Source organism: Rhinatrema bivittatum, chromosome 4 (assembly GCF_901001135.1).
Source record: "Rhinatrema bivittatum chromosome 4, aRhiBiv1.1, whole genome shotgun sequence".
NCBI classification, from domain to species: domain Eukaryota; kingdom Metazoa; phylum Chordata; class Amphibia; order Gymnophiona; family Rhinatrematidae; genus Rhinatrema; species Rhinatrema bivittatum.
Window position 1 is genome coordinate 39448523 of NC_042618.1, and position 16595 is coordinate 39465117.

At 46.5% G+C, this 16595-nt stretch overlaps 1 protein-coding gene across 3 annotated transcripts in view; it reads left to right on the forward strand.

Moving 5' to 3' along the window:
* The window catches only part of RCOR1 (REST corepressor 1), a 245874-nt gene extending 233478 nt beyond the window's left edge, over nucleotides 1–12396 (forward strand). For 2 of the 3 annotated variants that reach the window (XM_029597990.1, XM_029597991.1), the window contains 2 exons: nucleotides 2197–2426; nucleotides 7083–12396. In XM_029597990.1, coding sequence (XP_029453850.1) covers nucleotides 2197–2426; nucleotides 7083–7124 — 272 coding nt within the window. In that variant the 3' untranslated portion in view covers nucleotides 7125–12396. The other variant, XM_029597992.1, reaches the window with a different exon arrangement.
* The last annotated feature ends 4199 nt before the right edge of the window (nucleotides 12397–16595 follow it).

Genomic DNA, 16595 nt, shown 5'->3' on the forward strand with positions numbered 1-16595 from the left:
TTCCCTTGCAGTTACTGGTTCCCTTGTGGAGTTTTAACCTGGTGTTGGATTTCTTGGCAGGCCCTATGTTTCAACTGATGCGTATCCTTTCCTTGCAGTTATTGACTTTGAAAACAGTGTTTCTGGTGGCAATATGTTCTGTGCATGCCTTGTCTTACTGGGAGCCGTTCCTTCTAGTGACTCCAGGAGCGATACAGCTGCATACTCTTCCCTCTTTCTTGCCTTAGGTAGTCTCTGATTTTCACATGACTCAGTCCATTCCCTTGCCATCCTTGGATAAGGAAAGAGATGCAGAAGAGTATCGCCTGTTGCGTCCCTTGAATGGCAAGAGACATGTGCAGTATCTGGAGGTTTCTAAACCTTTCCGAAAGACAAGAGCATCTGCTTGGCCTTCATGGTAGAGGAAAGCAGGGTGAACTAGCTTCGCAGGCTACACTAGCTCGCTGGATTAAGGAAGTAGTCACGGCCATATAGGTGGATGCTGAAAATCTGTTGTCTTCTCAGGTTAGGGTTCATTCCACTAGGGTTCAGGCAGTGTAATGGGCGGTTAGATTGTTGTCTCCCATTGACATTTGCTGAGCCGTGACGTGGTCCTCCTTACACACTTTTTCCAGGTATTATTGTTTGGATGTATAGTCCCGGGAGGACGCAGTGTTTGCATGTGCAGTGTTGACTGGACTGTGGGCAGCCTCCCACCCTATTCAGGAGTAGCTTGGGTACATCCAACTGGTTCTGAGTCCTTCTGTCTTCATGCTAGGAAAGGAGAAATTACTACTTACCTGATAATTTTGTTTTCCTTAGTTTAGACAGTTGGACTCAGCTTCCCTCCCTTGACTGCTGAATGATTGTGTCAGTGGTCCTCCTAAGGAGCTACATGTTCCAGGAGATTACTGGTAAATGTTCTTTTAGGCCCTAGATTAGGGTATATATATATTCCTTGCTTGAGTTAAATGTTTCTGCTTGGTTGAGTACAGTAATGGTGGACTGTTTTTAATCAAGTTTTTTGCTAGTCTGTCCACAGAAGAGAATACTGGCAGGCTGATGTCACTGTAGGGTCATATATACTGTGACGTCAACTTGCTCCGTCTCAATCTGCTGGCAGAGGTGCATAACCCACTGGTCCTGAGTCCATCTGTCCACACTAAGGAAAATGAAATTATCAGGTAAGAACTTTGCATTCAGCTCCAGAATATGGGGGGGGAAGGTGGTCTGTTTTTTCATAATATTTTCTTTCAGATCTGCAGTGGAACAGTCTGGATCTTTTGGCATAAATGTGTCTCTCATTTACACAAGAAAACCCTCACTTCTACAATTTACAGTCTGTTTTTTTGATTCCTTCCCATTCGTCTCAAAAACCCTGATATGGTCACGAATAGTTTCTCCACTCCTGCTGCCTTGTTAGCCCTTGCAACCATAACAGTCTTGCTTAAAGAGAGAGGGCTTGTGGTTCTCAAAAAGTGAAACGATTTTCCATCTATAGTGAGCTAATTTTGGTGACAAGTGGGGTGGGGAAGGAAGATGTCATTCTGTAGTTGAGGGTGTAAGATATGAATGTGCCTGTCCTTATAGTAGTAGCAGCAGTAGTAGTAACAATAGTAAGGATACTAGCAGTACTAATACTCTAAGACGGGGGTTGGAAACCCTCCCAACTGGTCCATTGTTCACAACAAAATTCTGGCACTGTGAGCATTCTCGGAGCTCATGGGCCGGCTCACGATGCAGAGCCAGCTCACGAGTTTCCAATGCCAGGTGGGTGCAGTACCAGGAGTTTTGGAAGGGGCTCCTCCCCCCTTGCGACAGCCCCTCCCCCCGGTGGTCGCCTTCCTTCGCCTCCAGCTGTAGGATTTCTGGAATATTTTGTTGTTGCATGGTTTTGTTGATGCCCTGGTTCACTGTGAACCCACCTTAGCTACCTTTTTTTTTTTTTTTTTTTAACTCTTACAAGACCCCGGCAGTGCGCCACAGCCTTTGCATTGCTAGATTTGAGTCCCAGGGATTTTGGTCTCTTTTTCTGTGGGTGTAATTTTAGTTTTTGTTTCTCCTTCTATAGGTCCTGCCCTTCTGTGCTTTACCCGGTGCACCTCAGCCCATCTTCCTGTGGCTCCTCAAACCCGGCTCGTGTCCACCCCCGGTGCTTAAGAAGCGTTCAGGCATCTGCTTTCTCTTTTTTTTTGAAACGTGCTCTTTTCTTTGCAGCAATCAGGAAGTACGGCCGAGATTTTCAGGCAATCTCCGACGTGATTGGCAACAAGTCAGTGGTGCAAGTGAAAAACTTTTTTGTAAATTACCGGCGCCGCTTCAACATAGACGAAGTTTTGCAGGAGTGGGAAGCAGAACATGGCAGAGTGGAAGAAAACGGAGATAGTGAACAGAAACCTCTCAAGTTACCTGAAACAGCTATTAAAATGGCTGAAGAGGAGGATGAGGTAATTCTATGCCCTGCAAGCTAAAGCCAACAGTGCAGCTCTGTCCTTACCCTGCCCGGCTGGAATTCCCCACAGTATCCGCTGGGCTCTTCTCGCCTCTGTGGTTTTCCTTGTTAGGTTTTTCCTGGGTCGTCTCCTGTCCCGTTATATTATGTTTAATGCTCCTCGAGTTACAGATGTACCTTTTTTGTTATGGCTTAGCCTCTTCCCTTTCTAGTTATTCAGTGCTACAGTCAGTGTTGCTTGGATGCCTGAGATGGTGAGAAGGAGCAGCAAAACTGCATTTTGAGATGGGTTTTTTATAGTTCCTCTTTCCAAATCTGAGCTCAAGGCAAGTTACTCGGGGAGAGCGCTCATGTCCCTTTCCCAGATCTGTCCCTGACCCCCCTTACAGTCCAAGGGGGCCAGTTTACTAAACCATGGGATTTGTCTCGGGGGTAAAATACTGCTGGGCAAAATATCAGCAAAGTGGCCTCACATGATGGCGCATCCATCTTTAAAGTGCCGGTGTGGCCCACAGACTCTCCTCCCTCCTTCTAGCCGTAATTATGAAATAGGTGGGAGTCTCGTGTAGACCTCTCTCCAACTCCCCCGCCACCCCCCTCAGGCAGCTGAAATGTAAAACAACCAAAATATATATTTTAACCCCAAACCTGCCTCTTGAGTCCCAACCTCCCCGGCCATCCAACCCCTCTGAATCACTGCATTCAAGTTCCTGGAGGTCCAGCTCCATGTTCAAAATGGTACCAGGAGGAATCCGTCACACTTTTGCCCCAACGTTGGGACAATCATAATCTAGATCCCCCTTCTTCTTCCAACAGTCTCTAAACAATGCACTGCCAAAAAGACCCTCTGAGCCTATCTAGCAGACCTGCCATACTATAACATCAGGAATTGCCAGGACTCAAACAACAACAACAACAGTCCTACCCATGACAATGCAACATTGCAAATATAACAGATGCAAGAACATAACAAAACAAGCCGGACCTTTAGAGATCCCTACGCAGAAACCACATAAAAAGCCGAATACCTCACCTCGCTCGCACATGCAGAACACAGACGGATCCTCACCAAATACAGAATAAGTGACCGCAAATTACAAGTCACAGAGGTGCAGACAAAATCGCCAAGAAGCCAGACTCTGCCTCAGTGCAGCACTAGAGAAAGAAAAAAACCAGAAAGCATTTCCTACTGCACTGTGCAAGACACAAAGACATAAGAGATGCTCATTCCAAAGCTGACGGATTCCAATCACACACGGGCCGATACATTACCCCCCCAGACAACAAAGGGAGAAAATACACATTTTAATTTCAGTCATGTTGTTCCTTTCTGGTTTTCTTTTGTTATAACAATAGAAGAAATGCCATGCTGGAACGGACCAATGGTCCAATGAGCCCAGCAACAGTCTGGGTTACTTGTAAAAACCCGGATCCAAATCGGAGAATTAATTCCCTAATGCTCACTCCAAGAAGCATGGCGTGGAGACCCCCAGTTCTTTCTGGCTAATAACTGTCGATGAACCGGGCCTCACCTCTTTTAAACCCGGCTAGATTACTAGCCTTAACCACATCCTCTGGCAGCAAATATGATAGCTTAGTTCTTTGCTGACTGCAAAAAAAAGTTTTTTTTTTTGTTTTTTTTTAATTTGATTTAAATCGGTTACTAATTAATTTCATGGAATGTCTTCTAGTCCCAGAATTGTTAGAGTAAATAACTGTACCTACGTATTCTCCGCTGGGGATGTGCTTTTGTTTTAAACAAAATAGGAAATATCAATGACATTTGAGATTTCCTATTTCATTCAAGTTTGTTTTGCTAAGCCCCCTGTCCCCCTGCTCTCCCCCACCTCACCATTTAAACCCCGTTTACTCTGCATCCCACTCTGAGCCCCTGCCCCCAGATTCCCCTTCCCGTGGGGTCCAGATGGAGCGGGAGCAGACCACAGGTGCTCTTGCCCTGCCACTGCTGTACGGGAAAATGGCGCTGGCTGACCTGACGCTGTCGCCATCTTGCACTTCATCGGCACCATTTTAGATGCGCTCCTGTTCCATTTGGACCCCATTGGATAGGATGAATGAAGGGCGTCCCAGTTGGGTTGGTGAGTAACTTGGGAGTGATGGGGGGGGAAGGGTCCTTTTTTAAAGTTTTAAAACTGGGTGTAGTCACCTGAGGGTGTGGTGGGGCTGGTGGCCAGAAAGAAATGAAGACCCCTATCCCCCATCAACAGAATGAAACAAAACCCCCTGCACACCTCCATTCTACACCACTTGTGATTTTGGAAACCTCTGGCCCTGGAGTGCCACAAGCAGGCCTGGCTTTCAGGACATCCTCCATGAATATGCATGAGATAGATCTGCAGGCAGTGGATGCAAATATACCTCGTGGATATTCCTTGGGGATGTCCTGAAAACCAGGCCTGCTTGTGGTACTCCGGGACCACCTCTGCTCCGTCATATCTCTTCTCCAAGGTGAAGATCCCTGAGCTATTCAGAATTTCCTTGTAAACCATCTCCTTAATCCTTCAGGGTTTCATTTCCATTTTCCATTTCTTCTCTCTTCCTCTCTTTTTCACGTCCTCCCCTACATTTGCCTCTGACATTAATCTTCCCCTTTCATCTTTCTTTTTTCTTCATTTTTCTCTCTTTTCTATCAACTCAGAAGTAGATCTCACACCTCTTCTTTTTCTGTCTCACCCTCCAGTTCTCCCAGTCCCAATCCTTCACCTACCCAAGTCCCCCCCCCCCCCCCCCCCCCCATTGCTCTCCCTCAGCCCTCCATCTGCCACGCGTGCTTCCCTTACCAATCTCCAACTCTCTGGCTCCCTTGTTCTCCTCCCAACAGCTTCCCTCCTTTCTTGCTCTCACCTTCCATCCGCCACTGTCCTCAAGCTGACTGTCTCCAACCATCACCTCTAACGTTGTCCAGCCATTCCCTCCAGCCACCCCTGTCGTGCTCTCCACCCTCTGTCACCTCCTCTTTACCTCTCCATCATCTCCATATCTGTTCTTGTCTTCCATTTCGCCTCATTCTTTCCCATCTTTGATTTTACTCCCCCATCCCACCTCTGTCTCTTATCTCCATTGTCCTTCAAAGTCTTCAGTGTCCCTCCTTTCACCTCTCACCTACCTACCAGCTTTTCATTTTCCTCCCTCACCCATTTCTCAGCCCATCTCCCCTCCCTTCCTCTCTAGCCCTCCTGTTTCCCTCTCTGTGCTCACCCTCTCCCCAGCCCTTATCTACTTTCCTCTGCCTCTCTTCTTCCTACCAGACCCAGCTCCTTCTCTGTTGCTCACCCCCTGCTTTTCTGCCAGCCCCCTTTCTGTCTCTTATTCCCTACCCAGCCTTCTGTTTCCCCCATCTTTCATCCCCACAACAGTCCCCAGCCCCATTTTCACCCTTTTATCCTCTCGGGATCCCCCCCCCCCCCCCCCTGTCCCTTTTGCCCTCTCTCCTGCTCTCCAGCTTAGTGAGAACGTTGCTTGTAGGTATTTTTTCAAATAGAAACTATTCGGGTACTTCTCCTGGGAAAATTAGTAACAAGGTACCTGGGTATAAAAGTATTCATATCCTCTACAGCAACGTGGGCTACTCAGAATTGTCCCCGTGCTGACGATTCATTGTCTGCATCATCTATTTTTTTCAGAAGGTTTTTCCATGGCTCGCAGAAACATGCCTTCTGAAAATTGCACTCCCTCCCTCTCCAGTGTGGGAGAGAAGGGCACACGAGCTATCTGCGGGAGGGGGGGGGGCATCCTAGCCAGGGATGCCTAGAGGACTTATTTTTAAACTCCCCATAGAGAAAGGGCAGTGCCGGGAGCCGGGCCGAGGCAAAGTACACACAGGAAGGCTGATGTTCAGCGCTACTTAACTGGATAAATAGTGGCAGGCGCTGAATATCTGTCATTGCCTGGTTATCTTAACTGGATAAGTGCCTATATTCAGCCTTATCTGGTTAACTGAATAAATCAGACCTGCTCAATAGGTCTAAAGTTATCTGGTTATAATTCATCTGGCTAATTGGAACTTATCCAGTTACATAGCCGTGCTGCTGAATATCCCTTCTAAGTTATCCAGATAAGTTGTATCCAGATAACTTGTATCTGGATAACTTAAATAACCGGATATTTTTTAATACTGGGCCCCGCGAGTTTATTTGTAAACTACCAGTGCGTGCTTCCCAGCAGGGAGTTTACGCCTGCACACTCGTGCCTGTAGTCCCCGTCAGGCCAAAGGTTTTCAAAGGGAACCCCCACAGGGAGTTTCTCTTTAAAAAAAAAAAAAAGAGCTTGCATGCTCTACAGACAATCTGAAAATTGCCTCATGAATGTATGAATGGGAAACCACTGATGCATGCTTAAGCCAGAATTTCCTCACCACTATTACAAATAGAGGAGCATCTAATATTAAAAGACTTGTGGCCCAACTGGGCTTATTATATCTGGTTTTATTGTATATCAATTTTGATTTTGGTCATATGTTGCCATTATAAAAGGATATTGGTCCCATGCTGACTTCTGACAGATTAAGACACTAGCACTGGACTCTTCCCATACTATTTTTATTTTTTTCAGCAACTAAAAACTGTTTTGAATATACAGATGAGAAACTGTCTATTTTAATTAAAAAGCTGGTTTATTTTTTTCCCCTTAGGCTACGTCTCTTCTTGATGTCAGATATGCCTCCGCATCATGAGAAGAACTGGTAGCCTAGAACAATTTGTGTTTGACTACTGTGTTATCCAGGACATCAGGTATTAACAAACCTCAGACAGCCATCTGCATCTTCTTTGTGGACAAGCAGCTACTACCAAAAAAACAAAAAACAAAACGGCAAACACTTAAAAGACGTATGCTGCATCTGCCTTAATCCCTTCCTCATCTCTACGTACTGCTTCCCCGGGAGAGCTGTTCATTTCATCAGCTTCAGCCTGCTGATTTTTTACAAGCTACAGACCCATGTAACATCTTGACCAGCCTTCAGGACACCAGACTTCCTCTGCCCCTGCGGTGTAGCAGTCCTAACGTTTCACAGTAGGATGATCTAGACTTGTTACTCCCCGGGGGTAAAACTGTGTAGATGTGCATGGCTTTCTGATATTTGCTTTCTGAGTGTAATGCAATGATCATAGTCTAATTATAATGCTATTATTAGTGAGCTTTCTCTAAAGAAGATTCTTCTAGTCTCTGTGCGTACGCAGGCAGGTGTGATGTTGTACTCACAAATTACAGTACATTTCAGAAAATATACTGTGACCTGTAATATAAGAAGCAAAGGAATATCCTGATGGTCTGAAGTGCTCTATATTTGATTTCATATTTGGTCTGTGCAATTGTTCTACACTGCTACATTTCAGAAGGTTGTACTTTACAGAAGGTTCACTAATGCTCTTAGAAACTTTTTTATTAGCTCTTAACGTAAAAGAAAATATTTGGCTTGAGACAATGTACAAAGGGGAAAAAAGAAAGTTGTTTTTATACGACACGACCTACTGCTTTCTGCACAGCTTAGTAAGGATTAAGCTGAAACATCAGTATTTGATGCTTCTAAAATGTGACCTTGATGCTGGGATTTCTAATGGCTCTTAATACAGCCAGCACAGTATCACATCATTTGAAGTTTATTATTTTCAGTCCTTTGCTTATCAACGCACATTTTCCTATTTATTATGCTAGCAGAGAGGACATATAGCTCAAATTTGTCATTTTAAAAAAAGCCATTGAATTTATGTGTATATTTGCAATGTTACTATGGGTCCTGTTTATTGATAACTTTTAAAGTTTGGTAGTTTACATCTAAGCCCCTTGACCCTTCTTAAGATTTCCCCTTTGCCAACTTTTCGGGGCGTTCCATAATGCAGTAGAATTATCTGAAGATGTAAAATGTGCATTATCATTCTTGGGATATTCACCTTTATTGTTCCATGCTCTAGAGTCCCACACGAGGTCCTCATGGCAGACACGTGCAGTTATCCAAAGTCGCTCTCTAAAAATCTGCTGGATCAGCACAAGTCATTGTTCCTGGTGCCTGGAAGCACAGAAGAGTAGAATTGTGCTTTTCTAGCACCTTAAGGAAGGTGGAGTCCTTGAAAGTTACTGAAGGGCAGCTGCTAAAGATGCTGAACTGCTAGTCGTGGGGAAAGGAATCCATGTGTAGCCGTGAGGAGTTCAGGGTTGACTATTCTGCAGTTGAACCTGGGTGTCACCAACAGTTAAATTTGCAGTACTCCCTCACTTATGCAGATAATCGAACAGTACAACTCAAAACTTACCATATAGAAACATAGAAATTGTTCTTATTAAATATATCTACTGCCCCAGCCTTGTACAATACCACATACCCTGTTTGATCTCCAGTTTTACGCTTTGTTTTGCTATCACTAAGGATCCTCAGTACTTGTTCCATGACTTATTCACTTCCTGATATTCCGCAATACTTTTCTTTGGAATGATTTCCATTAAATCCCCTGACCATTCAGGTTAGGGTAATTGGCAGGGCTGTCCTTGGGGATGGAAGAGGGGAATAGGGGTGACCGCCCTTGGTCACACACCTTGGCAAGCCCTGCACCACCATTATTGGCCCATCTCCAACGCTATCATTTTGACGTTCCAAGGCCCGTTTGGGTCCGGCCCTTTTCTAAGGTCAGCCCTGGTAACTGGCCTTCGGTTACCAGCCTCCTTCCTACTTCCAGTCCTTCTGCAGTCCTCTGGCACCATTTCAGTCTCCAGTATGTGCTTAACCGTGGTTGCGAGTGGTGCTGCCAGTATGCAAATGGGGCCAATGTGCTAAATTGTGTTAACATGCATTAAACACCTGTGTTAACTGTCATAAGCAGTTAAGCATTAGTGCTGTTAATGAGTGTAAATTAATTAGCATTAGTGTTAACACAAAATCTATACTAATGAGATGCAAAGGTGTGCAAAATAGCTGATTAAGTATTACGCATTATTTAGCATTTATTAGGGTTTATTATCTGCACTCATCGCACATAGCAGTTCGCGGCAGAGAATAAATATGCATGTTAAAATGCAGAAAATGTAACCCAGCCACATTTAGAGCCCAAATTTCAAAGCGTTTGCTTGGCACATTAGCACATACAAGCGTACCCCTGTGCGACATACTGTATGCTGGCGGTAATGTGTGCTTCATTTATATCTCACTAGCACTGGCCATAAGTGCATAAAATGCTGCGTCTACGCCTGTTAATGAACAGCGTTAGCATAGTTTAGTACGCTGGACTCTGAGATCCTAGGGAGCGATCCATTTTGCTCTGTTGCTTTTTCTACTTGCGGCTGTGTTGGCTTCACCAGACTTTTTTCTGCAGAACAATAAATCAAAGTATTGCCATTTCCATGATCAGAACTCATGTAATAGGTGTACATGCCAACAAGGAGCTGTCTCACCTCCCCAGAGCAGTTCTGTCCCGTTCAGCATGGCACAGCACAGTTAGAAAGGCGAGCTGGCGTAAATAAATATTACTTCCCTTAATAACAGCAGGGCCTTACTTTGGAATAGTTCTATACCCTCTTCTGAACATACGCAGACACAGAGATATGAAAAAAAGATGGAAATGTCTGGTGGTAAGGGAAGATTATCCAGGGACCACTGTACACCTAGAGGTATATTGAAATTGTGGTCTTCTTTTGTTAGACGTCTCATGCTGCATGTGCTCTCTGTATCTTCTCTAGGTGGGAGTTGTACTTTTACTATTAAGTACATCCAGCAAAATTTGGAAATGTCTCTTCTGTCTGATGTAGAGCAAGAGTCCCCAAATTCGGCCCACGAGAGCCGCAACCCAGTCGGGTTTTCAGGATTTCCACAATGAATATGCACGAGAGCTATTTGCATGCACTACCTCCTGCGTATGCAGGTACACCTCATGCACATTCCTTGTGGCAAGCCAAAAAATGCAACTGGGCTGCGGCCCTCGAGGACCGAGTTTTGGGGACTTTTGATTTAAGGCTTCTAGGGCCAGGATCATCCTGGTTGATTAGCAGCAAGTCCTGCACCCTGCCATGCAGAGGACATGGGTTTGATGACCGGGTCAGCCGAGGTCACGAATGCTTAGGAGGCAGCGTTAACGGCTTCTGTGGGGGAAGGAGTCTCAGCCATCGTTCAGAGGTGACACCTAACGTGGCCAGACTTCAGGTCCAAGCTAGTTGGATTCTGGAGAGGGCCAGGATTTGTGGAACCCCTGGTTGAGCACTGCCACTGCAATGGCTCGATTGAATTGAGAGGGGGATAATAAAATAAGAGATTTCTTAGTGTCCAGTCAGATGAATCCAGAACAAGTGGGTTATGTACCTCAACCAGCAGATGGAGACGGAGCAAAGTGATGTCACAGTATATATACCCCTGCAGTGACATCAGCCTGCCAGTATTCTCAGTCTCCAGCAGATGGTGGACGTGCATCTTCCTACTAGGGATTGCTTCAATTTGAAAAAGGAGAAATAAGGAAAGTAAATTGCCCCACTCCTCTGCGGTGATACCAATTGGTTCCTCTCCCAGTTGAGAATTGCTGAGGCGATTTCCGTGGTCCCTCAGATGAGTGCCTTGGTCCGTTAACTGAATTTCAGCTGGCGTGGATTTAGCTGCTTGAGCAGCTGAAAGGCAACAGGTGCAGGAAGCCAAGCGTGGTGGTGACAGCAGATGCCCTCTCCCCATGTAGCTTGAGACCATCTCTGTACTCAGCCAGGTAAGTTTAAAAAAAAAAAAAATACAGAGATTTACAGGGAGGTTTTATGCTGTGTAAAGCTTCCTCCTCCCCCGGTCTCCGTGCGCCGGTCCAATGGTCATCCCGCTCCATGGTGACAGCAGATGCCCTCTCCCCATGTAGCTTGAGACCATCTCTGTACTCAGCCAGGTAAGTTTAAAAAAAAAAAAAATACAGAGATTTACAGGGAGGTTTTATGCTGTGTAAAGCTTCCTCCTCCCCCGGTCTCCGTGCGCCGGTCCAATGATCATCCCGCTCCATGGGAGGTCGAGGGACGTGGGCAGACTGGCAAGTTGAGCAGCCTTCTTAGATTAGGCCCTACTCCGAGGCGTTTCGCTGCGTGCCACCTGGTAGGCCGCAAAAGCTTTTTGCATGCTTCCTAAGGCTGCCCTCTACAGGATTGTCGGTCCGGCGTGTGTGTCTAGCTGTGCGACCAGGTTATGCGCTCAGTTTTGGGTGTACTTTCAGGCCTTGTATTCTGTGTACCTATGTTAAGTGCCGTTTGCCTCTGCGCACAAGTAGTGCTGTGCGCTTAAGTTCTTGTGCACTTATTTTTTTGGCTACCTAGGTCTGCGCAGCTAGGTTTTGGATGTATATTTTTTGAGCGTCTAGTTGCCCGCATAATCTTTGAGCACCTAGTTGAGCGCAAAAAAAAAAAAGTAAAACAGCTAGACATACACTTCCAGTCACCACTCTGCACTGTCAGCCATTATGGCACCTGTACCTAAGAAGCCTAAGCGTCTTTCTCTTTGCACTGCCTGGAGTGCTCGCTGATTTGTGCCAGCGTGGTTTGGAGGCTCAGGGAGAATTGTCTTCCTCTTATTTCACTAAGCCTAGTTCTTCCCAGCCGGATGTAGGTCCAGATAAAGATGACTCAGGTGGGGCGCCGTATTTTGCAACTCTCCTAACTGGTTCCTCAGCAGGGGAGGGTAGCTCAGGGAGTACTCCTCGGGTACCCTGGTCTGGATGCTTCTACCTTTTCCTGGGTAGAATTTTTCCAGGGTTGCAGTCCTTTATTCAGGCACAGTCCTCAGCCTTGTCCAATGCTCCCAGAGCAGAGGCACAAGTAGGAACCTTGCCTGGACCTTCTATCAAGTGCAAGAATACTCCTAGAACCACAGCGGGACCTCCAAAAAGAGATCAGGATGGCATGGATGATGCCGATCCTGACTTTCTTGAGGATGGTGAAATTCCCCCAGGATTAGAACCATATTATAGAACAGTGGTTCCCAACCCTGTCCTGGGGACCCCCCCAGCTAGTCGGGTTTTCAGGATATCCACAATAAATATGCATGAGAGAAAATTTACCTGCACTGCCTCCATATCTTGCAAATTTTCTCTCATGCATATTCATTGTGGATATCCTGAAAACCCGACTGGCTGAGGGGTCCCCAGGACAGGGTTGGGAACCAATGATATTGAACGATGTTATGGTTCTTTCATAGAGATGAACTGCCAGCTCTGATTTCCTAGACCTTGAAAATGCTTGGAGTTCCTGGGGCAGATTCGGTGTCTGAGCCAAAGAAAAATCCCATTTGGTTTCCTTGCGTAAAGCCTCTTGTTTTTAACCTGTGATGGAGGCCATTCAAGACTTGATTGATCTTGAGTGGGATGCCCCAGAGGCTAATTTCAAAGGAGGTCGGATTTTGGAGGGCCTGTACCCTCTGGATCCAGCAGTAAGAGAGCGCTTATGTTTTCCAAAGGTAGATGAACTTGTGTGTGCAGTCTCTAAGTGGACCACTGTTCCTGTGGAAGGAGGAGCGGCCTTGAAGGATGCTCATGATAAAAAGATTGAGTCTATCCTTAAGCAAACTTTTGAAGTAGTAGCAATGTCCTTGCAGATCACTGCTTGTTGTTCCTTGGTGGCTCGCTCTTGTTTGCTTCTCTCCCAGGAGGTCGATGACTCTGGAGTGAACTCCAGGGAGTTATGGAACCAGCTGTTGCCTTCTTGGCAGATGTGGGCTGGGATTTGGTCTGGACTTCGGCCAGAGGCGTGGCTTCAATAATAGTGGCCAGGCATAAGTTATGGTTGAGAAATTGGTTGGCAGATGCGACCTCCAAGGCTGACCTCACCAAATTGCCCATTAAGGGCTCGCTTTTGTTTGGCAGCAAGTTGGAGAAGCTGGCCAGTAAGTGGGGTGAATCTCCGCTTCCTCGTTTGCTGGAGGATAGGAAGCAGGTGCAGCGCTCCCTCAATATGAGAGGTTGTGCTAGAGGATTCAAGTGTTTGACTGTATAGAGGGGCCACCTTTCAGAGGATTCAACCTTTTGGTAGGTTTCAGACCTTTCGTACCAGACAGCCTAGAAGGGGTGCAGGCTTGGGAAGTGGAACCTCCCGAGCCTCCCAATGAAGGTTTGCCAACCCACCACCAGGAACAGGAGATGGGAGGATGTCTCTTTCTCTTTTATCAGAGGTGGATCAAAATCAAATCGGATCAGTGGGTCCTGGAGGTGATACGAGAAGGATATGTGATGAGTTTCACAGTATTCCTCAGGACATGTTCATGGAGCCATTCCCTGCAGAAGAAGCAGGAAGTGGAGGGTACATTGGCAAGGCTTCTCAGTCTGAGGGCTGTGGTCCCAGTGCCCACATCTCAAGAAAATATGGGGCGATATTCCATTTATTTCTTTGTGCCAAAGAAGGAGGGCTCCTTTCGTTCCATTCTGAACCTCAAAGGCGTCAACCGTCATCTGCGAGTGAAGCATTTCTACATGGAAACATTGCCCTTGGTAATAATGGCCGTGCAGTCGGGGGAATTTCTGACCTCTCTGGAGCTGTCTGAGGCATATCTCCACATTTCCATCTGACTAGAACATCAATGCTTCCTGCGGTTCGCAGTTCTAGGGTGCCACTTTCAGTTTTGGTGCTGCTCTTTGGTCTGGCCACCGCTCCCAGAACCTTTCCCAAGGTAATGGTTGTAGTTGCAGCAGAGTTCAGAAAAGATGGAATCCTATTACACCCATATTTGAACGACTGGCTGATTCGCATCAAGTTGCTGGAAGAAAGCCAACTGCTGACTCACACGGTGATTTGCCTGTTGCGGGAGCTTGGCTGGGTGGTGAACCTAGCCAAGAGCAGCCTTCAGCCTACTCAGTTGCTGGAATACCTGGGAATTCAGTTTGACACGAAGCAGGACAAGGTGTTCCTGCCGGAGGCTCAAATTCAGAAGTTGCTAGCTCAGCTCCGTCTGTTGTTGAACACTCTGCACCCAACAGTATGGACTCACTGGCAGGTTCTTGGCTTATTGGCGGTGACCCTAGAAGTTGCACCGTGGGTGAGGGTGCATATGTGTCCTCTTCAGCTCTCCCTGCGCTCTCATTGGAATCCGCAGTCTCAAGACTATTTGATTCGGCTCCACCTGCCCGATAAAAGTTTGCTCCCAACTACAGTGTTGGCTGCAGGCGGTTCATCTACAGAAAGAACTCTCTCTGTCCCCACCGAATTAGCTGGTACTGACAATGGATGCGAGTCTCTTTGGTTGGGGAGCTCACTATCAGGAGCTGACAGTGCAAGGGTGCTGGAGTACAGAAGAGTCTTTCTGAAACATCAATCGGCTGGAAGCCAGGGCGGTCCAGCTGGCATGTTTACAGTTCAGCAACCGGCTGCAGGGTCGATCGGTCCAGATAATGTCGGACAATGCAACGACTGTGGCTTACATAAATCAACAGGAAGGTACCAAGAGCTAATAAATGTCGCAGGAGATAGATGCAGAGGTGCATCTCAGTCTTGCACATTGCAGGCAAAGACAACATAAGAGCAGAATTTCTCAGCAGGGAGAGTCTGGACCCAGGAGAGTGGTTGTTGTCAGACGAGGCATTTCAGCGGATTCTGGATCGATGGAGTCTCCCATCCTAGACCTGCTGGTGACTTTTCGCAATGCGAAGGTTCCACGATTCTTCAGCCATAGGAGAGATCCAAAGTCATCGGAGATCGATTCCCTAGTGCAGAAGTAGCTGAAAGACAAGTTGCTATATGCCTTTCCTCCATGGCACATGTTGGGCAGATTGATTCAAAGGATAGAGCGCCACAGAGGGATGGTGCTCTTGGTTGCTTCAGATTGACCCAGGAAGCCATGGTATACAGATCTGCAGATGCTCCTAGTGGATTCGCCTCTTCAGCTCCCAGCACACAGGCACCTATTAAAGCATGGACCTATCCTCCACAAAGATCTGTCTTGATTTTGTCTTAGGGCTAGAAAGTTTTCCACTTCCTTGGCCTATGTGCGAGTTTGGAGAGTGTTTGAGGCCTCATGTGAGGATCAAAATACTCTTCCTCATTTGGCCAAGATCCCGCTCATTTTGGAATTTTTGCAGGATGGCTTGAATAAAGCTTTGCCCTTTAATTCCTTAAAGGTACAAGTAGCGGCTTTCACCTGTTTTAGGGGGTAGGTGAATGGTGGTTCCTTGTCAGTTCATCCTGATGTGGTCCGTTTCCTGAAAGAAGTGAAACATCTTCTCTTCCTCCCTTACAATTTCCAGTAATCTTATGGAGTCTGAATTTGGTCTTGGATATTTTAGTGGGTCATACATTTAAGGCTGATGCGTAGCCTGTCCTTCCGGTTACTGACTTTGAAAACAATGTTTCTTGTGGCAATTTGTTCTGCACTGAGAGTTTCCGAGCTGCAGGCCTTGTCTTGCCGGGAGCCGTACCTCCGGGTGACTCCAGGGGTGATACAGCTGCGTACTGTTTCTTCCTTTTTATCAAAGGTGGTCACTGAGTTTCACTTGAATCAGTCCATCTCTCTGCCAACCCTGGACAGAGAGGAAGCTGCAGAGGAGTATAGAATATTGCGACCCCTGGATGTTAAGAGACATATCATCAGGTATCTGCCGGTTACTGAGCTGTTAGGGAAACAGATCATCTATTTGTTCTTCACAACGGTACTAGACAAGGAGAACTGGCCTTGTGGGCTACAATAGCTCGCTGGATTAAGGAGGTAGTCAATAACAGCATACGTTGATGCTGGCAAGCCCTTACCTAGTCAGGTTAGGGCTCATTCCACTAGGGCTCAGGCAGTGTCATGGGCAGAGGTTAGATTGTTGTCTCCTGTCGACATTTGCCGAGCTGCGACGTGGTCCTCCTTACACACTTTTCCAGGTATTATCGTCTGGATGTGCAGGCCTGGGAGGACGCGTCCTTTGCACGTGCAGTTTTGACTGGACCGCAGGCAGCCTCCCGCCCTATTTGGGAGTAGTTTGGGTACATCTCACTTGTTCTGGATTCATCTGACTGGACGCTAAGAAATGAGAAATTACTACTTGCTTGATAATTTCCTTTTCTTTAGGACAGTCAGATGAATCCAGCTTCCCTCCCTTGGCTGCCAGATGATTGTAGTATGGTCTTCCTGTATAACTACATATGACAGGGATTACTGGTGTTAATCCAGTCCCTAGACTAATTTTATTACATTCTTATCTGAGCTCAGTGTTGCCTGATGGCAGAGTATTGACAT